This window comes from Stomoxys calcitrans, chromosome 1 (genome assembly GCF_963082655.1).
Source record: "Stomoxys calcitrans chromosome 1, idStoCalc2.1, whole genome shotgun sequence".
In the NCBI taxonomy this organism is placed as follows: Eukaryota; Metazoa; Arthropoda; class Insecta; order Diptera; family Muscidae; genus Stomoxys; species Stomoxys calcitrans.
Genome location: NC_081552.1, coordinates 223320234 through 223347932, shown reverse-complemented (window position 1 = coordinate 223347932; position 27699 = coordinate 223320234). Strand labels below are relative to the sequence as shown.

At 41.9% G+C, this 27699-nt stretch overlaps 1 protein-coding gene across 1 annotated transcript in view; it reads right to left on the bottom strand.

Moving 5' to 3' along the window:
• Nucleotides 1-21695: 21695 nt before the first annotated feature.
• The window catches only part of LOC131997597 (uncharacterized protein in mobD 3'region-like), a 30108-nt gene continuing 24104 nt past the window's right edge, over nt 21696-27699 (bottom strand). The window contains exon 3 of the mRNA XM_059368533.1: nt 21696-21827. Coding sequence (XP_059224516.1) covers nt 21696-21827 — 132 coding nt within the window. The remainder of the gene's footprint in view (nt 21828-27699) is intronic.

Here is a 27699-nt window from a genome sequence, read left to right as displayed (position 1 = left end):
TTTCTTCGAGCACTTGGGTCAGTTGAGTGGAGTATGCCGCTGCCATTTGTTGTGTTTGCAGCTCTGCAATGTTCAGCTTCCATGCATTGTCAGATCGAACTTTCCTCGCCATGTTCGGGTGCTCCAACAAGGTAATGATCCGAATCTATATTCGCTCCACGGATCGATCGTACATCTAACAGGCTGGATGAATGCCTTCCATCTAACACAACGTGATCAATTTGATTCCTCGTGTTTTGATCGGGTGACAGCCATGTGGCTTTGTGAATATTTTTATGTTGAAATCTGCTGCTACTCACTACCAGGTTTTTTGCCGCGGCGAAATCTATCAGCCTCAACCCATTACTGGACGTTATCTCGTGGAGGCTAAACTTTCCAACTGTTGGACGCACAAGTGTCTTCCTTCCCTTTCTTCGCATTAACATCTGCCAGAACGACTTTAATGGCATGCACGGGGCAGCGGTCATATTCTCTCTCTAAGCGCTCGTAGAAAATATCCTTGGTCTGCTCGTTATTGTCTTCCGTCAGGGCATGGGCACAAATAAGGCTGATGTTGAAGAATTTGGCTTTTATGCGAATTGTGGCTAGCCTCTCATCCACCTAAGTAAAGCTTGAGACAAAGTGTTTCAGTCTCCGAGTAATCACAAATCCACAGCCAAATTCATGTTGTAGTGACGCCATTCCCAGTCCATCGCACTTCCTGTAAGGCGGTGTAATATCTGCCTTGTACTTCTCTAATACATCCGCCAGCGCGTATACTGCACCTTCTCTATAAAGAGTGCGGACTTTCCAGGAGCAGATCCGCAAATCATCGTCCTTTTTTCGTTTGCGTGGGTCGTTAACGATGGGGTTTTCCGTTTTTACTATTCCTTTGTTTCTCTTAGCAGTTCACGTAGTTTTCCAGGGGCGGGTTACTGCTCGAGCGCCCCAACCGCATGGGTTTTGTGGGATTCCACATGTGTCCCTCGTTGTGGCGAGCCGCCTACTCCAAGATCCGACGCTCGCCGCCAGCCGCCCCTAACCTGGGAACAGACAGCTGATGTTGACCATTGGTTATTTGAAGGCGCCAATAACTCGCCTTGTCATCTCGAGTATCATTGGCACTCAGTATTCAATTAAGAGCCAATGCCATCTGACTCCTCACTGAGACTCTTCTCTCGAAAATCGCTAACTGGCCTCGGCCGCATTTGCAGCTATTCCGCATAATAAACGGAGCTTTCCAACATCCGAAACCTGTGGACGAGCCCGGTAGCTTTCAGCCAAGCTTCCCGTGATAATGATGGACACCACACATGTTGGAGCTCAAAGTTCCGGCCTGTGTGGTGCTCATAGTTATCCTATGTCGGCCGGGCTCATTACTGGCTGGCTTCCCTATACATGGCACACGATTCGAAGATGGCGCCTTCAAACCTTAAGTCGCTGATTGAAGCCGCTTTTGTAGGGAAGAAGAGCCTCATTATAGGAAGTGATGCTAATGCACATCACCAGATATGGGGAAGTTCGGATGTCAACGTGATGGGGTGGGCTGTTTATCGAACAGGTTGAGTTGCAATCTGGCGATTGGTAATAAAGGGGATGAACCGGCCTTTATTTCCTGTAACAGGCCTGCCTGATATTACTTTTGTATCGAAAGATGTTGTAAATTTTGCCCATGAACATTCCATTAAGGAATAGGGGCAAACTTCTCACATATCAATGAGTGCGGTCCGATTCAAGTTAAAGCTCTATGATAAGGGACCTCCTTTTTATAGGCGAGTCCGAACGGCGCGCTGCAGGGCGCCGCCTCTTTTGAGGAGAAGTTTTTACATGGCAAAGTACCTTACAAATGTCGTCAGCATTAGGAGGGGAAAACCACAACTGAAAATTTTTGCTGATGGTTTCGCCAGGATTCGAACCCAGGCGTTCAGCGTCATAGGCGGACGTGTTAACCTCTGCGCTACGGTGGGTAGGCGCTACTATTGAGTAGGTAGAAACATGTAATCTTGTTGATGCTAAGCGGACTGATGGTGAAGCTTTGAAATCGCGATCTCCGTAGTCTGCCCAAAGCATTTATTATACTCCCCACCATAGGATGGGGGTATACTAATTTCGGTCGATCTAGACATGTCCTTCCGTCCGTCCATCCGTCTGTCTGTTGAAAGCACGCGAACTTTCGAAGGAATAAAGCTAGCCGCTTGAAATTTTGCACAAATATTTTTTATTAGTATAGGTCGGTTGGGATTGTAAATGGGCCAAATCGGTCCATGTTTTCATATAGCTACCATATAAACCGAGCTTGAGTTTTGACCTCTTGAGCCTCTAGAAGGCGCAATTCTCATTCGATTTGGCTGAAATTTTGCACGTAGTGTTTTGGTATCACTTCCAACTACAGCGCTAAGTATTGATCACATCGGTCCACGTTTTGATATATCTGCCATATAAACCGCTCTGGGGTCTTGACTTCTTGAGCCTCCAGAGGGCGCAATTCTTATCCGATTTGGCTGAAATTTTGCACGTAGTGTTTTGGTATCAATTTAAACAACTGCGCTGGGTATAGATCAAATCGGTCCATGTTTCGATATAGCTGCCATATAAACCGATCTTGGCTCTTGATTTTTAAGCCTCTAGAGGGCGCAATTCTCATCCGATATGGCTGAAATTTTGCACGTAGTGTTTTGATATCACTTCCAACAACTGCACTAATTATGGATCCAATCGGTCCATGTTTTGATATAGCCGATCTTGGGTCTTGACTTCTTGAGCCTCTAGAGGATGTATATGGATCCAATCGAACCATGTTTCGATATAGCTGCCATATAAACCGATCTTGGCTCTTGACTTCTTGAGCCTCTAGAGAGCGCAATTCTTATCCGATTCGACTGAAATTTTGCACGACGTGTTTTGTTATGATATCCAACAACTGTGCCAAGTATGGTTCAAATCGGTTCATAACCTGATATAGCTGCCATATAAACCGATCTTGGGTCTTGACTTCTTGAGCCTCTAGAGAGCGCAATTCTCGTCCGATTTGACTGAAATTTTGCACGTGGTGTTTTGATATCACTTCCAACAACTGCACTAAGTATGGATCCAATCGGTCTATGTTTTGATATAGCCGATCTGGGGTCTTGACTTCTTGAGCCTCTAGAGGGCGCAATTCTCATCCGATTTGACTGCAAGTTCGCACGTGGTGTTTTGGTATCAATTCCAACAACTGTGCTAAGTATGGATCAAATCGGTCCACGTTTTGATATAGCTGCCATATAAACCGATCAAGGGTCTTGATTTCTTGAGCCTCTAGAGGGCGCAATTCTCATCCGATTTGGTTGAAATTTTGCACGAGGTGTTTTGTTATGACTTTCAACAACTGCGCTAAGTATGGATCCAATCGGTCCATGGTTTGATATAGCTTCCATATAAACCGATCTGGGATCTTGACTTCTTGAGCCTCTAGAGGACGCATTTCTCGTACGATTTGACTGAAACAACGGCTTCTCTCATGGCCTTGAATATACGTGTCTAATATGGTCTGAATCGATCTATAGATTGATACAGCTCCCATATAAAGCTATTGCGTTGCCCAAAAAGTAATTCTTGAGGCCCTACAAGGTGCAATTCTTATCCGAATGAACTGAAATATTACACAATGACCTGTACAATGTTCAGCGTTCATTTTTGGTCCGAATCGGACTATAACTTGATATAGCTCCAATAGCTTAACATTTCTTATTCAATATTCTTTGTTTGTCTAAAAAGTGATACCGCGCATAGAACTCGACAAATGCGATCCATGGTGGAGGGTTTATAAGATTCGGCCCGGCTGAACTTAGCGAGCTCTTACTTGTTTTTATTTTGCTTTCTTTTCTTAATAGAAGTAAAATCAAGGCCCATTGGTTTCAGACAAAGAACTTCTACAAAAAATTTTATCATTATAAAATTTGCAAATTTTGCCTTACTTTCTTATTTTTACGCCAGCTCAACTACCCAGTAGAATTGAAGAAGGTGTGACATAATTATCACTTCTTTTTCATATTTGAAATGCTTTCTATGTTTTTATGGCCCACCCCCATTGAGTGCTAACATCACTCCTTTTCTCACGCTGATAGTTTTTTATTAACACATTTTATGGGAAAACGGAAGAAAGTTGGGTGTGTACCACCACCACCACCATCACCATCACACCATAAACTTTTTGGTGTCAAGCAGTCTGCCACATTCACTTTCATCGCAATAACGCCTCATGGCCAGAAGTGCATAATAAAAAATATTTTAGGTATTTAAATTTCACATTCGACCATCTATCCATTCATCGACCATCCATCCATCCGGCAGTTCTCTATGACAGATACTTTGCCACAAACCACTCACTCACTGACTCACTCACTCACTCATTTAATATGGCCACATTGACGATGACAAAGTGTTGTAATCAAAACTTAAACACAAAAATATCAAATATTGATTTCATGCAAATGAACCGCAGTCAAAATACAAATTTATTATGAGCCAAATTGCCTGGATGGTCAGTTGGTTGGTTGCTCGACGGGCATTTTGGTCATTTGGAGTTAGACAGGCACCATGTTAGGAATGCTCTTTTAGTTGGTGTTTGTGTCACTTCAACAGTGTTGCCACATTGTAATAAAGTTAAACATCATCTTGGCACTTAGATATCCTTATAACAGACCTAACAGCAGGCAGATCTACACAGCAGTCACAATCTAATGAATGCCATTCCTGAAGAAGACTATCCACCTTTGGATTGGAAGTTTACATAGCACCTGGTTGTAGTTAACCCATTAACGGCGAATGGGTAAAAAAATACCCATCAAGTAAAAACCTGTTAAGTTCGGCCGTGCAGAACTTTGGGTACCCACCACCATGGATATATGTTAATCATCCTTTTTTATTATAACTCCACTGACAAATCCACAGTTATATCTAAATAGGGGCTTGTGTGGACCACATTATATTCAGGACCCGAGGACTCTTAACGGGTTGCAGTTTTTTCTGCTTTTTGTGGGATTAAGAATCTAAATTGCAACATTGGACTAAATGTGCAGCTATATCCAGATAGTCTGCTCTGGATCATCGATCGGTTTATAAGGCAGCTATATCTTGGCAGGTTGCGGCGGGAGGCTTAAAAAAACTCTCTGAATAAAATTTGAGTGAAATCGGGTAAAAAATAAAGCTTTTATGGGTTTAATACCCTAAATCGGCAGATCGGTCTAAATGGCAGATATTTCTAAATATAGCCCGATCTTAACCATAATAGAGTTGAATGTCAGGAGGCTTTAAACAATTCACTGTTTCAAATTTCAGCGAAATCGTTAATAAATGCAGCTTTTATGGGCTTAAGACCCTTAGTCGGTCGATCGGTCTATATGACAGATAATCTAAATATAGCTCGATTCGAACCATAGTAGAGTTTCAGATCATTAATCGGCAGATCGGTCTATAGAAAGCTATATCTAAAGGTTGTCCGATCTGAACCATATTCGAGTTGGATGTTTGGAGGCTTAAACTAAATCAATTTTTCAAATTTCAGCGAAATCGGGCAATAATTAAGGCATTTATGGGCTTTAGACCCTTTATCGGCAGATCGGTTATATGTCAGCTGTATCCAAATACTGTCTAATATGACCTGTCCAAGAACTTATCCTTCGTGCAGCAAAAGTGATTACAACAGACGGACGGACGGACGGACAGGCAGACACACACACACACATCGTTAAATCGCCACAGAATTTTACGTCGATCCCATATGTATTTATACTTTGTAGGGTCGGAAATTGATGTGTCGATGCGTTGCCAACAGAATGACTAAAGGAATAGTCCCTCACGTAGGCGAATGAAACTATTCAACAAATGTTTAGGGGAAAATATTTTATATCCAAACAAGTAAAATCGTGATAAGTTTGGCCGGGCCGAATCTTGGGAACCCATCACCATGGATTCTGCTAACATTTGGGACCTATATCTGGTTATAGACCGATTTGGACCGCACATAGCAGAGTTGTTGAGAGTTATATATAACAGAATACTATGTGCGAAATTTCAGTCAAATCGGACAAAAATTGCGGCTTCCTGGTGTTGAAGATGTCAAATCGGGAGATCGGTTTCAATGGGAGCTATATCAGTTTATCAAGCGATTTGGACCGTACTTGGAACTGTTGAACAAAAGTCACAAAAGAGCGCCATGTGCACAATTTCAGCCAAATCGAACGAAAAAGTAGGCGTCCAGAGCTCAAGAAGTCAAATCGGGAAATCGGTTTATATGAGAGCTATATCGGGTTCTTAACCGATTTGGACCAGTACTTAGCACAGTTGTGGGAAGTCAAAACAGAACACCATGTGCAAAATTTCAGCCAAATCGTTTGAAAATTAAGGCTTCCATGGACTCAAGAAGTCAAATCTGGAGTTCGGTTTATATGGGAGCTATATCAGGTTATAAACTTATTAAGGCAGTACTTGACACAGTTGTTGAAAGTCATGACAAAACGCTACATGCAAAATTTCAGCCAAGTCGGACGAAAATTGAGGCTTCCAGGGGCTCAAGAAGTCAAATCGAGAAATCGGTTTATATGGGAGCTGTAACATACTTGACAGGGTTATTAAGCGTCATAACAGAACACTATGTGCCAAATTTCAGCCCAATCCAACAAAAATTACGACTGCAAGGTGCTCAAGAAGTCAAATCGGGAGATCGGTTTAAATGGTAGCAATGTCGGGTTCTTGACCGATGTGGACCGTACTTGACACAGTTGTCGGAAGTCATAACAGAACACTATGTGCAAAATTTCAACATAACATTAAGGCTTCATTAAGGCTCAAGAAGTCAAATCGTGAGATCGGTTTATATGAGAGCTACATCAGGATATAGACCGATGTGGACCGTACTTGACACAGTTGTTGGAAGTCATAGCAAAGGTTAGGTTAGGTTAAGTTTCCGTCCATTGTGATACCACAGGAACAGAAGAAGGAAGTTGCCTTCTAGTTCCTACCGTTGAGCCATGAACAGTTCGCTTTAAAAAGCCAAATAACTTGCGAATTTTCACATCCGCTAAATCAGACAGGTTCTCAAAGAAATGAGAACCTAAAGTGGAACCCCCTCTGACTGCTAGAGCGGGTCACACACACACACAGAACATTTTCTATAGTCTCTTGTTCTTCGATGACCTCACAGCTTCTGCAAAAGTCGTTGCTGGCAACCTTCAGTCTGTCACAACACAATGACTGAGACGTTCTGTTGTAGCCAATGACAGCAAAGCGGTAGACCTCCTCAAGTCTAGATTAGGCCACATAGTTTGGGATAGCTCGCAGCCCCCTCTTCGTGACCATCTATCATTCGTTGTCCTTCGGGCTAGAGGCATACCCATAGATCTCAGTATCCCTGGAATGTGTAGGGTAGTTTCTAGTCTCTTAAGCCCGTCCGCATTACAATTCCCGGGGATATCTCTGTGGCCCGGCACCCAGAAGAGGTGAATTTTGAACTGGTCAGCCATCTCGTTGAGAGATCTGCGGCAGTCGAGGGCGGTTTTTGTGGTCAGAAATACATTCTCTAGGGATTTAATGGCTGCCTGAGAGATTAAATGGCTGCCTGTCGGAGAACATATTAATGCTATTAGTCGTTATGACATTATGTCTTAGTCATTCCAACACTTCCTTAATTGCAAGGACCTCCGCATGATACATATTGCAGTGGTCGGATAATCTTCTCCATATGACCAGTCCTGGTTCTTCAGTTCTACACCTCATAGCCCACCTGGTCGTCTAGTTTGAAGCCATCCGTATAGAAGTCTATATAACTTCTGTTACCAGGAATATCGTAGTTCCAATCGGTTCTATCTGAAATAGTGGTAAAGTACCTTTTATCAAAAAGCTGCTCTGGTACGGTGTAATCCACATTGCCTGGAACATCGGATATTGTATCAAGGATAACTCAGTGTCCGTAGCCGCCACATGATCAAAGAGGAAGATCCCTTAGCCTCATGGCAGTTGTAGCAGCAATTTGGGTAACCACAATGTCCAGAGACATTAGATGTGGCATTAAATTAAGTGCAACAGATGGTGTCGTCCTCAGTGCGGCTGTGATGCACAAACAAGCCATCATTTGGATCCGGTTAAGTACTGAGCAGTAGGTGGATTTTTGAAGCGCCGTCCACCAGACCACAACACCATATAGCATTGTAGGTTTAACAACTGCAGCATATACCCAATGCATGACACGCGATCTAAACCCCTCAACTTTTGCCAGTGGCTATCTTGCAGGTGTATAGAGCAAGAGTTGCCTTTCTTGACCTTTCCAAAATGTTGGATTTGAAGTTCAATTTCCTGTCCAGCAAAACCTAGCCCACTTTGCTGTTGCTTCCTGAAGTATAACTAACTTCCTGAAGTATAAGAGTGCTGAGAAACATTCCCCTAACCGCAATTGCCACGTCATCAGCATATGAGGCAATAATATATTGTTGAAGGCTTTATTCTAAAGTAGAGGAGACAATACACCTCCTTGAGGTTTTCCTTTGCTGACACATCTTTTTAGATCCACAGATCCCAAGCCTGGCGTAATGTATCTTTTGGTAAGTGAGGTATTAATAAACTTTCTTACGATAGAGTTAATGCCTAGAAACTCCAACTCCTTCATGATTGACGTCGGTTTTACATTATGGCAAGCACCTTCAATATCAAGAAGTGCTACCATTGTATATTCCTTGACAGCGAGATAACCCTCTATGTAGCCGACTAGGTCATGAAGGGCTGTTTCAATGGATTTGCCTTTACTATATGAATGCTGCTGCCGTGATAGGCTATCTCCAGGGATCTTTGTCCTAAGAGGTTATTTCTATCAACTTCTCAAGAGTCTTCAGCATAAAAGCTGACACTCTAATAGGACTAAAAATCTTTCGCCTTCGTGTGGTAAGGTTTTCCAGCTTTCTGAATGAAAATGACCTTTGTGTCCCTCTATCCCACAGGTATTTATGACATGCCGATACAAGCAGAGTATATCTCCCCAAGCCAGGGAACCAGTCTATGAGACACAGCTTGTAATTCAACCGGTGATACATCATCAGGGCCTGGCGTCGAAACTTCTTATCGTCCGTACTATCTTTTGTGTATAAGCGATTAGTTGTAGTATTTCCTCACTAAACATTGTCCATATATTCTCTGACTTCTGGAAATACCCCACCGTAATAGGTCTCGAGGGCAGAATCTTCCTTAGTGTAGAGGGCTCATACGTATCCTTCACGCAGCTTCTAAATTCTACCCAGGATTTGTTCTGAGCCTTTTCAGCTCGTCCCTATATTTTCTTAGCTCAGCCTCTGACTTCTGAATATACCCCACCGTAATAGGTCTCGAGGACAGAATCCTCCTTAGGCTAGAGGCCTCAGATGTACCCTCAACGGAGCTGTATAATTTGTCCTGAACCTTTCTCAGCTCGCCCTTATATTTTCTTAACTCAGCCTTATAGATGTCCCAATCGTCTGGTGCTCTGGTGGCTTTTGCTCTGTTAAAGAGTTTTCTGCAGTCCATTCTTAAACCAAACAGCTCTGGTGTCCACAATGACGGTCGCTTTTTGCCCATTGTCTTGCCACTAGATCATGCTGACACAAGCGAGTCATTTAGGGCCGTCGTGATCCGCTTGACCACTATGTCTATATCCTCAGCAGTTTTCACTTCTTTTTCTGGTCTAGAAGGGAAAGACGTGCAGAAATTTTTCCCAATCCGCCTTTCTTCTGTTAAGCCGAGGGACCGATTCTGCAGTTAATTTTCCAAGGCTGAAATTAATATAACGATGATCAGAGAAGCTGTGGTCATCCAACCCTTCCCAGTCGCATATTCTTCCGCTTATATCTTCCGATACAATAAAGGTCGGTTTATCCCCCAGATTGCAACTAATAATATATTTGATAAGCAGATCACCTCTTTTGTTGACATCTGATCTTCCCCATATGTGGTGATGTGCATTAGCATCACTTCCTACAATGAGGCTCTTCTTCCCCACAGAAGAGGCTCCAAGCAGCGACTTAAGGTCTGAAGGCGGCATCTCTGAATCGTGTGCCATATATGGGGAAGCCAGCCAGTAATTAAACTTGTTTATTTCAAGGCTGGTTACTACTAAATCTTGAGTGCTTAGCGACGGAAGAAGAAAACATTTAGATAACTCTTTGCAAGAATACAGGCTCTGTGGCTACCATTCCCCGTACCCTTGAGTAGTTTAAATCCCGGAAGTCTTAGTCCACGAACCATTCTTCCACACACCCATGGTTCCTTGATAAGAACCACGTCAAATCCCCCTGTCATCAGGAGGACCATTAGTGCCGCCGAAGTGGCCTTACAATGGTGGATTCCTCAACGTCATCGTCTCCTGATTCCCCAACGTCATCGCTTCTATAGACCTTCAGTTTCAACTTGTTGAATCCGTAGGATACAACCCCTTCAGACTTGTAGAGGTCTGCGAGACAGCCGGAATTTAGTACGAATACTGCATGTCTCCGGTCACCATCAGCCTCATCCAATCTACCAATCTTCCAGTCGGTGGTTGAAAGATTGGGATTACATTCCCTTAGCCTTCCAAGTATCGATTCAAGATCTGAGGGAATCCTCGGTATCCAAGCATGCGCCATTGGTCGAGAAGGAATATCTCCTCTCTTGACTAAATCTAGTGCGATACATTTCAATTGAACTTTGATCTCCGAAGACAATTGGTCTGTATCGGCCCCGATATAAGCCTGCAACGTCACAAACTGGAAGAGACCCGGGAAATTCCACAAGGACATCGGAGTATACTGATGACAGTCCATTGACTATCCCACTACAATTATTTATAGGTATGCAGCTCTGTTCTTCTCCCCTGTCGACAACTTCCATCACCAAACTTTCCCTAGAGACATTAGCAAAGGTTCTTGGACCCGTCATCATCTCCCCTGTCGACAATTTCCATTACTAAACCGTCCCTAGCGACATTAGCAAATGTTCTTCTAGGCATAGGATTCCCTCCAGGTGACCGCAGCCTTTTGGCTGACTGCAGTGCAGTTTCCGAATCTAGACTTGTAGTCTTTGGAGTAGCCTGTGCAGCGAATCTCCCTGTCAGTAAGAGTCTTAGGATCGTTCGCACCAAGCCTCTCAATAAACCTGAGAGCGATGCGTCTTCTATTAATCCAACTTCTTAAAGAGCGTGTTGGTTTGCCGGGGAAGGCCGATCGAAAATTATATACATGCGAAGAAAGAATAGGTTCGGCCTTGTCCTTAAGACTCGAACCAGGTATCTTCGTTAAAAGCCCCTGCTAACCAGTCGTCTGTCGGCTAGCGGAGCCTGGAGCAGCCGCCCACCAGTCGTGGTTACAATAGCAGACAATATGCTACGGCCTGATACCACCACCGCAGCTGTTGGGTCATTGGAATCCATTCTAAGCCTACTCCCGGGCTCCAGATCTGCCGCTCCATTGGAAACAGACGCAGATCTTCAACCGCCTAATGTCGCAGCTATCCTTGAGTGACTCAAAATTTGTCTTCCAAAAATAATGACCTATTACGAGTAACAGAAAAATTATTGCGGAGCGAAATAACAAAACGTCAGCTCCACTCAACGGTTCAAACAAGAATCCAAGAGAACCGATTTCGGGCAAACTTCTCAGATTGTGTGGTAGTCGTTGAGGAAAACGTTGTACAAAGTTTTGGCAAGATTGGTGAATAAATGCGCTTGCAGTGGCTCTTGGAGTAAAGATCGGGCGATATACATAGATGACAGCTAAATCTAAACCGATTTCTTCGAAATTCATCAGTAATGCCGAGAGTCATAAGAAAATCCTTCCTGCCAAATTTCGAGAGAATCGGTCAACAAATTACCTTTTTATAGCATTACTAGCTAACCTGCCCCCGCTCCGATGCGCCTTCTCCTACTTTATAGGAAACAAAATTTTAACTGGAATATTTTATTCGAAAATTAAAGAGCTTTTAGTGAAATACCATGCTACGAAAATAGTATATCGCTTGACTAACAGTTTAACAATATAAGTGCCTTAATCTGAATCCCATATGATCTTTAAGTTCGGATGTAAGGTGTACTCCATTCTTAAAATACTTTATTTCAGCCCGATATTCTCATGTTATCTGATTTCGACCAAACTTTTTGTCGAGGAATGCGTCGTGCAAAATTTTGCCAAAATAATAATAATAAATGCGCTCGCTATGACTTTAGAGGTTAAAATCGGGCGATATGAATAGATGAGAGCTATATATAAATCTGAACCGATTTCCATGAAATTCACCACTACTTTCGAGAATGAAGACAAAATCCTCTCTGCCAAATTTCCAGAGAATCGGTTAACAAATGACCAATTTGCTGCATTATTACTGCAAATCGGACGAACATATATATGGGAACTATATCCAAATCTGATTCTTCGTCTCTAGGCCGAAAAACATGCCTGTACCAAATTTTAAGACAATCTCAGATGAAAACTGCGAGCTGTACTTGGACACAAATTAACATGCCCAAACGGACATAGCTAAATCGAATCCGACAGTGATTCTTAGTCCATCGGTGTACTTATCTTCCTTCTGGGTGTTACAAACAAATGCACTAAGTTACCACAGTAGTGGTGTAGGGTATAATAAACTTCTGTCGATAAGACCACTCCTTTGGAAAGCTGATGTGAATTTATGTCAAAGTCATTAAAATCCACTTTTCTAAGCTGAATGGTCTTAGAGTATTAATAAAATATTTTTTTCTTGTTCGTAAAAACATAGTGGCTTACGAAATAAAAAAATGAATTTTTTGTCAAATATTTAAAAAAAAAAAATTTTCTTAAAAAATTTTTAAAAATTACTGTATCTCTTAGTAACGAAGCTTTGAAATTTTATCAAAATCGGTCAAGAGAAGAGAGGGTCAGGCGTTAATGAGTAATGGGTTAATCATTGTAACTTTCAATTCAATCCCAGTCACCACGACACAAAATGGCAACACTGCACTTCACCAAAGGCAGTCCATCATCACCAACTCACTATCACCGCATCACCCATCAACAACCGCATCAATGCTAAATTGACACAAAGTCCATTAGGTATTCTGGTGTTTATTTTATTTTCCAACTGTTTTTTTGCTGTTTTGTTGGCTTTTTGGGGTTTTCAAAATAAATTCTCATTAAATGTAGCCAAACAAATCAGAGAAACAAAAAAAAACAAAAAAAATATCAAAATCCAAAAAACCTAGGTGTGCCAAAATATGGAGATTGAATTGACAGACTTACTGTCTCTGCTGGCCATTTGGTCAGTTGTTTGGTTGCGCCGTGATTGTTGGTTGATGGCTGATGTTATGGCTGAGCGTTTGTGAAAATTATCACCGCTTTGTCATAATCATCGTTACCCCATCATCGTCATCAGCATAATTTTAAAACGATTTGGCCATTGTTATGGCCATTATAAAATGTTTATTAAATATCATTTTATTGCGCCTCAATGTGTGTTCGGTGTGTGTGTGTGTGGAAGAGAGTCGGGGCCCATTAGTGTTAAATACACCAAATTATGATGTTGAACATTTGGTTTTGAACGTTTGATGACTTTGGTCTGCCTGCCATTGTCATAATTCATAAATCAATGATTCAGTTCATTCGGGGATATTGTTTAAATCAGCAGCTTAAATGGTTCACCCAACTTAATGACATGGTCCCTTGCTTGTTGCACTGCACTCACTGAAGGTGGGCTAATTTTATTCTTCCCATATGTAATGACCCACAAACTGGAAGAAGTGATTTTAGTTAAACTTAAATCAGGCGTTTCTATAACTGTCGTCTTTAAGTGTCTGCCGTATGTGGCTTAGACTTAATGCCGACCTGTAACTCCTTTCTAAACTTCCTTCTCTCGGTCGCTTGGGCAATAAAGCCAATGCAAATTTGCCCATGACCATTTCATTTAGGAACAGGGGCAATGTTCTCACATGTCAATGAGTCCTGTCCGATTCAAGTTTTAAGTTCAGTGATAGGGACCTCCTTAGCATGTCCGCCTTTGACGCTGAACGGCTGGGTTCAAATCCCAGCGAGATCATCAGAAAAAATTTTCAGCGGTAGTTTTCCCCTCCTAATGCTGGCAACTTTTGTGAGGTACTATGCCATATAAAACTTCTCTCCAAAAGAGGTATCGCACTGCGGCACGCCTTTCGGACTCGGCTTTGAGCTTTGAGAGTGAAAAGTTTGCCTCTGTTCTTTAGTGGAATGTTCATGGGCAAAATTTGTAATTTGATAGGGACCTCCTTTTTATAGCCGAGTCCGAACGGCGTGCCATACTGCGACACCTTTTTTGGGGTATGGTTTCTATGCATGGCATTGTACCTCACAAATGTCGGAAAGGGAAACCACCGCAGAAAATTGTCTCAGATGTTCTCGCCAGGATACGAAACCAGGCGTTCAGCGTCATAAGCGGAAATGCTAACCTCCGCGCTACATTGGCCTGAAGAGTTTGGTTAAAATTAAACGAGTTTGGACAACAGGCTAATGAGCCCCCTAGGAACCCAAGGCGCGGACGAACTGGGAGAAGTTTAATGCAGCAAATTCGCTACAAGAATTCGTTACGCTTAGGCGCTGATTTCTGGTATAGAGAACATAGAACACTTGGTCCAGGCCATAGAGGTTGGGATGACATCCGCCTATAAGCCAGCTGGTCCAGCCAAGAGGCCCAGTAAGAGAAAGGACAAAAGATGGTAGAACATGAATAGCAGGCTAATACGAACGGATGACAGAAAGGCATTCAGTGCGGTCATTGGCAGTGGTAGCAGTGGGCTATGGGAGGTATATAGGGAGAAATAAAGGGCTTAAAAGGGGGAATTGAGGCGGTAGAGGATTTTGGCTTAGATGCCTTGACGGATGTTTCCAATGAAAGTTTTTACTGGGTATTGGACACCTTTGAAACGATTAAGTCTCCTGGTCCAGATGATACCCTCCCGACCTAGGATGTTACAGATGGGCTTTGACTATCTAACTGATGGGCAAGTCACATTGTTTCCGGAGTGTATCAGGTACTCATTGTGGTGCCCTTATCGTGGAGGAAAATAAGGATGGTATTTATACCGAAAATGGGTGGGGCTGCAATAGAGTGCAGCCAAGGACTTAAGGATGATTAATCTCTCTGTCGTTTTCGTGAAGATCTTGAAAGCGAATGTTGATCTTTCATATAAGGAGCAAGTTAGATTAGATTAGGTTTTGGTCACAGACTGCCATCAGACTCATTTAGGTGTTTTTGTCCATTGTGATACTAAAGAAACAGGAAAAGGAAGATGCCTTCTACTTCCTACCGTTGAATCATCCAGATTGCTTTAAAAAGCCCAACAACTTGCAAGTGTTCACATCCGCTAAATCAGACAAGTTCTCAAAGAAATGAGAACCTTAAGAGGAACTTCTTCTGAGTGTATTTTAAGGGTAGATATTAAGGACCGGTTGGTTTATACTACTCTTCATACTCTAGTGCGTCATCTGAAGGGAACCCTTTGCTTAAAGGAGACGAGGCATACTACGGTTTAAATGGCAGCTATACCAGGCTATGAACCGATTTGAACCATACTTAGCACAGTTGTTGGAAGTTATACCAAAACACCTCGTGCAAAACTTGCGTCCTCTAGCGGCTCAAAAAATCAAGATCCAAAATCGATTTACATGACAGTCATAGCAGAATACCTCGTGCAAAATTACAGCCAAATCGGAAAAGAATTGCGCTCGCTAAAACCTGAAATAATCAAGACCCATGATCGGTTTATATGGCAGCTATATCAGGTTATGCACCGATTTTGACAATACTTAGCACAGTTTTTGGAAGTGCTACCAAAACACCACATTTAAAATTTCAGTCCAATCGGATAGGAATAGCGCCCTCTAGAGGCTCAAATAGTCAAGACCCAAGATTGATTTGTCTGGCAGCTAAAGGGTGATTTTTTTGAGGTTAGGATTTTCAGGCATTAGTATTTGACAGATCACGTGGGATTTCAGACATAGTGTCAAAGAGAAAGATGCTCAGTATGCTTTGACATTTCATCATGAATAGACTTACTAACGAGCAACGCTTGCAAATCATTGAATTTTATTACCAAAATCAGTGTTCGGTTCGAAATGTGTTCAAATTTTGACAAATTTTGTTCAGCGATGAGGCTCATTTCTGGTTGAATGGCTACGTAAATAAGCAAAATTGCCGCATTTGGAGTGAAGAGCAACCAGAAGCCGTTCAAGAACTGCCCATGCATCCCGAAAAATGCACTGTTTGGTGTGGTTTGTACGCTGGTGGAATCATTGGACCGTATTTTTTCAAAGATGCTGTTGGACGCAACGTTACGGTGAATGAACATATTTCGAACCGAACACTGATTTTGGTAATAAAATTCAATGATTTGCAAGCGTTGCTCGTTAGTAAGTCTATTCATGATGAAATGTCAAAGCATACTGAGCATCTTTCTCTTTGACACCATGTCTGAAATCCCACGTGATCTGTCAAATACTAATGCATGAAAATCCTAACCTCAAAAAAATCACCCTTTATTATCAAAACATTGACCGATTTGACCCACTTACAATTTTAACCAACCTGCACTAATAAAAATATTTGTGCAAAATTTCAAGCACCTAGCTTTATACCTTCGAAAGTTGGCGTGCTTTCGACAGACAGACGGAAGGACGGACATGGCTAGATCGACTTAAAATGTCGCGACGATCAAGAATATGTATACTTTATGGGGCCTTAGACGCATATTTCGAGATGTTACAAACAGAATGACGAAATTAGTATACCCCCATCCTATGGTGGAGAGTAGAAAATGGGACATTCTCTATCCATTGGGGAGCCAAACTCTACCATGATGCCAAATGTTGTGAGGATCGGTAAACAAATAACTAAATTATTGAGTATCATTCAAAATCGGACGAAAATATATATGTGAGCTATATCTAAATCTGAACCGACTTCTATTAGATACAGCCGAAATACCGAGGAGTGTTATAAGGAAAACTTGTGTTCCAATTTTAGTGTGAATCAGTTAACAAATGACCAAAGTATTGATATGCTAGTCCAGATCGGACGAACATATATATGGTAGCTATATCTAAATCTGAACCGATTTGTGCAAAATTTACCAATAATGTCGAGACCTACTAGAGAATCAATATTGCAAAATTTCGTGAGAATCGGTTTACAAATGACGATATAATTGCAATTTTAGTCCAAATCGGATGAACATATATATGGCAGCTATATCTAAATCTGAACCGATTTCTATAGAATTCACCAATAACGTCGAGACTTATAAGAAAACCCCTTGTGCAAAATTTCGTGCGAAATGGTTAACAAATGACCAAATTATTGTAATTTTATTCCAAATCGGATGAACATATATATGGCAGCTATATCTAAATCTGAACCGATTTGTATAAAATTCACCAATAATGTCGAGACTTATAAGAAAACCCCTTGTGCAAAATTTCGTGCGAAATGGTTAACAAATGACGATACAATTGCAATTTTAGTCCAAATCGGATGAACATATATATGGCAGCTATATCTAAATCTGAACCGATTTTTTCCAATTTCGATAGACTTCATGTCTAGGCCCAAGAAAATGCTTGTGCCAAGTTTGAAGACGATCGGATGAAAATTGCGACCTGTACTTTGTAGACAAATTAACATGGACAGACGGGCAGACAGGCGGACCTAGCTAAATCGAATCAGAAAGTGATTCTGAGTCGGACGCTCCCCCTTACCCCAAAAAAACTACCCAAAAATAAAAGTGGACCGATCGGGACAATATGGGATTCAAATGAAAGGTATTCAAGAGTAGAGTACGAATTTCGTAATAAAAGTAGGGTCCAAGTACCGGGGGGACGCCCCAGCCACAAACCCCCTTAAAAAAGGTTTATTTGACGATCAGGACAATATGGGACTCAAATGAAAGGTATTCAGGAGTAGATTACGAATATGGTCAGGAAGTAGGAATACACTTAATAATCTATTGAAAACGGCAAGGGGCAGACCCTTCCCCATTACCCCAAAATCACCACCCAAAATCAAAAGTCCACCGATAAGGACAATATAGGTATCAAATGAAAAGTATGAGGGAGTAGATAACGAATCTGGTATACAAATTGATGTCGAAGTATAGAGGGTCACCACACCCCCACAAAAACGCCCAAAATGGGCATATTAGCCAATCGCGGATATATGGGACTCAGTTTGTTTGTTCGATATAGACTGAAAAATGGCAGAACAAATTTTCTCGAAATTTTTGCTTATTGTGTAGGTTTGACTGCAAGGAAACATAGGCTATATAATTTTTCGGTGACGGAAGGGGGACGGACCCTCCCCTTATGCCAAAAACACAACCCTAAATCAAAAGTGGACCCATCGAGACAATATAGGTATCAAATGAAAGGTATTGGGGAGTAGAATACGAATATTATTAAAATTTGAGTCTAAGTAACCATCCGGCCGCCCCAACCCCAAAACTCCCCCAAACAGACATATAAGATGTTCATTTCAATATGGGACTCAAATGAAAGGTATTTGGGAGTAGATTTCGTATCTGCCATACAAAATCATATCGAAGTATAGGGGGGTCATGCCACCCCTCAAAATCGCTATTAGACCCATTATGACTATATGATACTCGGCTGAATCGATTTTCTTAAAATTTTCATAGATTGTGCAGGTTTGTCTGGAAGGAAACATAGCCTGTATAATTTTTTAGATATCGGGTGGAGGCGGACCCTCTTCCTTACCCCAAAACACCACCCATATCCGAAAGTGGTCCGATGGACACAATAAGGGTATCAAATGAAAGGTATTGGAGACCAGAAAACGAATATGGTATTAAAATTTGGGTTCAATTACCCAGCGAGGGGGGAGTCCCACCCCAAAACTCCTCTTAACAGATATATTCGAATTTCATATCAATATGGGACACAAATGAAAAGTATAAAAAAAAGTATTACAAATATAGCATAAAACATTAGGTCCAAGTAATGGATGGTCCCCCCCACCCCCAAGTACCCCCAAATGGGCCTATTAGCCGACCATGGCTCCATGGGACTCAAATGATAGGTAATTGGGAGTAGATTACAAATATGATCAGTAAGAGGGAATAGGCCTTATAATTTGTTGATATCGGAAGGGGAGGACCCTCCCCCTTACCCCTTACCCCAAAAACGCCACCTAAAACCAAAAGTTGACTGATAGGCACAATATGGCTATCAAATGAAAGGTATTAACTAGAAAACGAATATCGTATTAAAATTTGGGTACAAGTTCCCAGTGGGCCCTCCCCAACCCAAAAACTCCTCTAAACGGATGAATTAGACGTTCATTTCAATATGGGACTCAAATGAAAAGTATTTGGTAGAAGATTACAAATATGGCATAAAAAATTAGTTCTAAGTAAGGGGAGGCCACCCACACCTAAATAAGCCTATTAGCCGACCATGGCTATATGGGACTCAAATGAAAGGTATTTGGGAGTAGATTACGAATAATTGCAATTTTTGCCCATGAACTTTCTACTCAGAACAGGGGCAAACTTCTCACCTATCAATGAGTGCAGTCCGATTCGAGTTTAAGCTCAATTATAAGGGGCCTCCTTTTTATAGCCGAGTCCGAACGGCGTGCCTCTGTGCGACACCTCTTTGGAGAGAAGTTTTACATGGCATATTACCTCACAAATGTTGCCAGCATTGGGAGGGGAAAGCCACCACTGAAAAATTTTTCTGATGATCTCGCCAGAATTCGAACCCAGGCGTTCAGCGTCATAGGCGGACATGCTAACCTCTGAGCTATGGTGGCCGCTCAACCGTAGATTACGAATATGACATTTACATTTGCGTTCAAGTCCAGGAGGAGCGTTTCCTCCTAAAGATTCGTCAAATGGGTTATTTGACCCATTATGTCAATATGGGACTCAAATGAAAGGTATTTGAGAGTAGAAAACGAATTTGATAGCCAATTTTGGAGCCAAATGTTTCGCAGTACGCCCTAAAGTACTCCCTAATTTCCGTTGGGAACCAAAAAGGAATTTGATATCTATTTTCAGTGCAAAGTGCCGGTGGACGCCCCAGCCCCCTTCAAACGGTACATATTTACCGGTCATGGCAATATGGGGTTGAAATTAAAGGGATATGGAAATGCAGCACGAATTTGATATCCATATTTGAGTCAAAATGTCTAAGGTGCCATCTCTCCCCTTAAAAGCACGTCTCATTACCCTAGTTTTTAAAAACACCAGAGCCGATCAGGGGGCAACCTTCTCACACATCCATGAAAGCTTTCCGATTCAAGTTTAAACTCAGTGATAAGGGACCTTTTTTTATAGTCGGGTCCGAACGGCGTGCCTCAGTGCGACACCTCTTTGGGGAACATTTTTAAAATGACCATGCATGGCATTGTACCTCGCAAATGTCTCCAACATTATGAGGGGATAAACACCGACGCGGATTCGAACGCGTTCAGCGTCATAGGCTACACCGCGCTACACCGAATTCGATATCCACATTCAGGGCGAAGTGTTCCCACCCTAAAAGGATATTAGAGAGTTAGAGAAGGCGCAGCAGAGCGGGCCCGGTGCGCCTAGTTCACTTTTTTTGTAAAATTAGGTTGGAAGTCAAAATTGATTCAAATGTACCAAGGATGTGGTCTAAGGGTTAAATTCTCAGACCGAAACTTTCGTTTATCCCAATTTTATATCATTCCACAAAATACTGGAGTTCAATAAAATACCATTAAAAGTTACACCACCTTCATATCAAAAGTGTCCTTTAGAGTCAATCTCGCTTGGAAAAATTTTCGAAATTCCACACAAAAGTGTCTTCCGCATTCTGTGATTGCATCAACAGTCTATTCGTCTGGGTTGCTATACACCCTGCCTTGTCGTAGCTTCTGTTCTTTTTTTTTTTTTTTTTTGGAGAAAAGCCCCCACTCACTCACTCACTTACTGATGGATAGACGGATGGATGGAATGCATTTAGTTTTTCATTAGAAATCGCAATTATTTTTGCATTAGACATAAAGAATAATTTACCATTAAAATATTTTGGCTTCGTTGCTCAGAGAGCCCGTGTCGCAGATAATGCTGTTTTGGGGGGAGTTTCACACCGAAAAAAAAAAAAAAAAAAAAACAGAAAAAACTCTGACTAGCGATGTGGCTGAATTAAATTCTCATCAAAATAAAATTGGAATGTAATGTGATGCAGCGAAAGGCAACAGCAGCATCATCGCTTCAGTGGGATCAGCAGCAACGACATTCATCAACAACTCCCCAACAACTCCCGCATATGATCGAGTGTGTGAGTAAAAGGCGGCAGAACGGCAGCTGGTACTACAGGAAGACCAATGCAGAGATTTTTTCAAGAGGCTTTGGACAGCCAACATCAACGCCACCGCCTAACCATCGGTTAGTCAATACCCAACACCAGCATCATGACCAGCAACAACAGCAACATCCATGGCAGCTCTTCGGTCGAACCAAGATCCGCAATCAACAGCAGTCAACAACAAAAATGCAACACAATGATTATCGTCAGTCAGAAAGCAGAAGCAGAAGAAGAAAAAAATCGAAAAAAAAAACAGAAGTGTTGTGGCGCGAAAAATCGACATGAAAACCGACAGCCAACAGCCTTTGCATCGGCAACGAATAATTCGCACTTGAAAGGAGCAATGAATCTAAAACATGACGCAAAATAGTTTTTCTGCGTCTTTGGAGCTTTCTATTTTTTTTTTTTTTTTAATCCATTGCATTGCAATGGTGGCGGTGGTGGTGGTGTTGGTGGTGATGTTGTTGAGATTTTATGCGACACTGGCAACAACACTATCACCACCAACAGCAATAGCAGCAACAACTGCAACATTAGCAATGACATGAACGAAATCGCGACAAGTTCAATCCACCCATGGGCTAGAGACGATAGTGTGGCAGCAAAAAAAAAAAAAAAAAGTAACGCACTACGCACTACCAATGGCCAATGTTTTGCTGTGTGAACGAATAAATGCTTGCGAACAATGTGATAAATCTTAGACCTCAAAGACTGCCTTGCATTGTTGCTGATGGTGCGCTACATCATTGCCGAAAGGTATATTGGATTTAAAATTCTTTAGTTCAAGATATTGAAGCCTATTGGCCTTAGGCTAAGGGCATAGGAAAAAGGCCACATTGATGGTTTATTTCTAGAAATATGGCACCAAGCCCGGTGCAAGAGGCGAGCACCTCGAGAGGGAGTAACTTTGAGTGGAAGACGTAGCAGCAGAGACGAGAGGAAAGCTATTAACGGCAACTTCTACAGACATTGCACACAGCTAGGAGATTGCAAATTGCAAATTTTGCCCATGAACATTCCACTAAGGAACAGGGACAAACTTCTCACACATCAATGAGTGCAGTCCGATTCAAGTTTTAAGCTCAATGATAAGGGGCCTCATTTTTATAGGCGAGTCCGAACGGCGTGCCGCAGTGCGAAACCTCTTTGGAGAGAAGTTTTACATGGCATAGTACCTCACAAATGTTGCCAGCATTAGGAGGTTCTGATGGTCTCGCCAGGATTCGAACCCAGGCGTTCAGTATCATAGGCGGACATGCTTACCTCTGCGCTACGGTGGCCTCCTCACAGCAAGGAGATGACAAATGAAATCACCCTGCGCCCAGCACTAGCAAGGGGCAGCAATCTGCGATAAGATCAAAAGTATCAACAAGGTCCTCAAGTCACTTGCTGGCAGCACTTGGGGTGCATGCACAGAAACCTTGTTGACCACGTACAAAGCAATTGGCCGGTCTGTGCTATGTTATGCAGCTCCAGTGTGGTCTCGTCAACTTTGTGACACGCAGTGGAATAATATTCAGATCTGTCAGAATGCCGCCTCCTAACTGCGAGGGGACTTCTCCTCAGTTCTCATGTGGACCACCTCCATCAACGAGACAAAGATCCTACCACCGCGAAGACATAACTATGGTTGCCCAAAAAGTAATTGCGGATTTTTTTTAAAAGAAAGTAAATGCATTTTTAATAAAACTTAGAATGAACTTTAATCAAATAGACTTTTTTTACACTTTTTTTCTAAAGCAAGCTTAAAGTAACATCTGATAACTGACAGAAGAAAAAATGCAATTACAGAGTCACAAGCTGTGAAAAAATTTTTCAACGCCGACTATATGAAAAATCCGCAATTACTTTTTGGGCAAATCAATACATTTAAGCCAGTATTCGGCTTGTTATGTGCTCTGAATAATAAAAAGTAACCACGAAAAAGAAAATTTCGTCCAGGAATTCCATACTGCTTCCAACGTCCCTAATTGTTTTCCATACCATGCCCCGTGGTGGGTTTATGTCTGGTTATGGGTCCCCCACCTAACCGGGCAGCGTGTCATTCAGGCGACCACAACTTTTTGATGATTTTCCAAAGATTTTTTCCACCTTCAATGCAAGAGATTATTGCCAGTCACACTGACAAATCCATGCACTAACGCCTTGCAACAACGTCAATATCTTGCCTCTTGATGGCGATCCAGCCGACCGACCGATACATCGTACAAGGCTTCATCAGGACACACACCGCCATTGCCCCATACAGTCGAAGAGGGGGAGTAAGTTGTTGGTGTCTGATCGCTTGGCTGGTCGCATTTGTTGTTGTGCCCCATGTGAATGGGGGGGGAGAGAGCGCGATGTCTGCCAAGGCAGCATTATTAAGTTATGTGGAAATTTCTACAGACTCCAACGCAATGCAACAGACGTTTTGTCACTTTATGAAGAATTATTTTTTATATCGAACACGAAAGACGACTGAACAGCAACATTTGCCTGCAACACATACATGAGCAGAAAAATATGCTGCAGACCTGCCACTCCATGTTGTAGGTCTGCGAAACTTGTGCGTCCGTCTGACTGTTCAGACAGTGAGTTTTTGTTGCGATTACCCAGAATGTTTTATGTTGATTTTTTTTTCCCCCCCCCCAAATGATCTCTGGATTTGTTTTTTTCCACCGGCTATGCCATGGAGCAAGAGATAAATTCATGTTGAGCATATGTTCCATTAACAGAATCTGTGTCTGGGAAATTATGAAAAACAAAAAAAAAAAATCATGAAAAAAAAATGCGTAGGAAAATTGCACAATTGTGCGATCATTCATTTTGGAGTGAGTACCTTGAAAGAGGTAGAGAGGGAGGATAAAAAAAAAATTTCTGTCCCCCATATAAACATATGGCACTAAGACATTGGACTTGAATTTGGGATTAAAAAATCAAGAAACCATTAAATAGATGATGTAGTCCAAACTCCGGGTAAATCTCTCATTTCACTTAACCCAATAATCGATTCGTCTTTGAGAACAACTATTGGGTTGCCCAAAAAGTAATTGCGGATTTTTCATATGGTCGGCGTTGACAAATTTTTTCAACGGCTTGTGACTCTGTAATTGCATTCTTTCTTCTGTCAGTTATCAGCTGCTACTTTTAGCTTGCTTTAGAAAAAAACGTGTAAAAAAAGTCTAAGTTTTATTAAAAATGCATTTACTTTCTTTTAAAAAAATCCGCAATTACTTTTTGGGCAACCCAATATAATTTCTTTAACTTTTCATCACCATAGAATTATCTTTCCCACCATCATTATCGCTGTCTTGGGTCATTTTTTTTTTTTTTTTTTTTTTTTTATTTCTGTTACTGATTTGAATGACAGAATGGATATCTCTACGCTGTAATCACACGGCAACTAAGGCAAAAAAAAAAAACGAATACAACGAAAAACGGAGTGCATCACTCACATGTCACGGTGAGTGACATAAAACTTGTCACACGCAACAAATGTCCCAACACATCGTCGCCTTATTTCTTTGCCATTCAGTCAATCCCTTTCCAAATTGGCCAAATCGTTTGAGATGTTGGTCGATACTAATGATCAATGGTAATGGCAATGGGCATACAAGGAAGTTGTTCTCCTAGATATGAATTGATAGGTGAATGAATGAAGATTTGTGCATTGTTTATTGCTCTGGAAGTGGCAAAGAGGTGAGCTAAGTCACAACTATCAAAATTCAAGCCGAATATAATCCACATTAAACAATTTCCGGATATAACTGGCATATAGACCGAACTCCCGACTTGGGTGTTGAGACGGTTATGGGTGTCGAATGAAGAGTACGTCCATACAAGAAGCATTTTTATACCCACCACCATAGGATGGGGGGTATACTGACCTCGAAATATAGATCTGCGATCCCATAATGTATATATATTGGGTTGCCCAAAAAGTAATTGCGGATTTTTTAAAAGAAAGTAAATACATTTTTAATAAATCTTAGAATGAACTTTAATCAAATATACTTTTTTTACACGTTTTTTTCTAAAGCAAGCTAAAAGTAGCAGCTGATAACATATGAAAAATCCGCAATTACTTTTTGGGCAACCCCAATATATTCTGTTTCGATCTAGCCATGTCCGTCCATCTGTCGAAATCACGATAGAGATCGAACGCGTAAAGCTAGCCAATTGAAATTTTGGAAATCAAATAAGTCTCACAGCCACTGCGGCTATGAGACTAAGGCAATGGCAGAATGGATTGAGAATGGGAGGTTTCCAATCGGATAACTGAGAAGACACTTCAGGTCGAGTGGGAGGCAATGCTGCCAGCGGCACAGTCTTGGACTGACGGAACCCTAGTATTGCCGTCTGGAGGATCATGTTACACGAAAGGATCACAGCTAGGGGACATACTGCCTGACCATAATACGGTCCTGCAGGAGGAGATCACGGAATGTGTGAAGTGGTGTGTCACTAACGCGAGGACATCAAGTGTGAACATGACAAGCAGGACGGTAAGGTCACCAATTGTCTTGCAGTGTAAGAAGAAGAAGATTAACGCCTTCTCTGAGTATGGCACAATCCGCATCGCCTGGGTGCCGGGCCATAACGGAGTAAGGGGAAATTAAAGGGCAGACCATTTGGCAGTGAAGGCCAGAGAATTGCTGTCGATAAACTTGGTTAACCCAAAGCCTTTCGGGTCGACACAGTTCGATTTAAGAGTGTAGGCGAAAAACGCCCATGTAACACTGTGGAACAGTAAAACGGCCGGTAGGACGGCGAAAATCCTATGCGGTGATCCGGATCGTGAGAGGGTGAGGCTTTTACTGAAATGGAAGCAAGAAGGAGGTCAGTATAGCTTTTGGTGTCAAAACGGGAAAAATGGGACTACGAGCTCACATGTGCTCACAAAATCGGTGCGGCAAGTGAAAACATGTGTGGAAGATGATGAGATGTTGGATCATTTCCTATGTCATTGCCCGGCTTTCGCGGTTAACAGACAGATCCTAACTATCCAAATATGGACCGATCTGGGCTAGCCTCAACAAGCATATTTAGAAGCCTGACACAACTCACTATCCTAGATTTCAGTGAAATCAGACACAAAATGCGCTTTTTATGGGCCCAAGACCTAAAGTCGAGCGATCGGACTATATGGCAGCTATGTCCAAATCTGCACCGATCTGGGCCCAGTTGAAAAAAGATGTCGAAGGGCCTATCACAACTCGCTGGCCATCTTCAAAAAGGATATCTAGGGGCCTGACTCAACTGACTGTCCTAAATTTCAGCGAAATCGGACAAAAGTGAGCTTTTTATGAGCCAAAGATCTTAAATCGAGAGATCGGACTATATGCCAGCTATATCCGAAAATTAAAGCTTCTAGACTGATATGCACCGTACTGGACACAGTTGCTGGAAGTCATTAAATAACTCTACATGCAAAATTTCAGCCAAATCGGACAAAAATTGTGATTTGTAAGGGCTCAAGAAGTCAACTCGGGAGATTGGTTTGTATGGGAGCTATATCAGGTTAAAGACCGATGTGGACTGTACTTGGCACAGTTGTTGGAAGACATAACAGACCACTACGTGCAAAATTTCAGCCAAATCGGACAGAAATATGGGCTCCCAGGGGCTCAAGAAGTGAAATCGGGAGATCGGTTTATATGGGAGCTTTAACAAAATCTGAACCGATATGGCCCATTTGCAATTCTCATCATTATTTAGTGTCTGTGCAAAATTTCAAGCGGCTAGCTTTACGCGTTCGACCGCTTTCGCAATTTCGACAGCCAGACGGACGTATATGGCTAGATCGACTCAGGACGTCGAGACAATCAAGAATATATGTACTTTATGGGGTCTTAGACGCATATTTCGAGGTGTTACAAACGGAATGACTAGATTAGTAAACCCCTACTGCTATGGTGGTGGGTACACAAAGTGGAGGTCTGGACGCGAACATGAAGCAGAAGAGGGCCCACACAAGAGTTCCAACTTTATTGCGGTGATGAGATTGAACTGAACTTCAGGGTTTTAGCTTGAACTGTCAATGGAAACCGGTATAACACATTTGGGTTTGAAATAGAGGACATAGAGGACACAATTCTCGCATAATGACTTTTCATATGACCCCCGAAAACCGGTCCATAGCCTGATAAATCTTTTACATAAACCCAAATCTTTCACATAAACTGATCATCTGATTGTATTTACTGAGCCCCTAGAGATGACTTTCAACATCATATATGATCCAAAACCATCTATAACTTAAAGGTCCCATATGATATATAGAAGGCGCAATGCAATCGATACCAAACTCAGACATAGCTTGAAATACCTCTGAACGTAAAGGGGTATCGAAAGCGGCTTTGTAGTCAACAAAGAGAGGGTAGCTGTTGATTTGTCCTTCTGGGGTCTATTCCAGGAT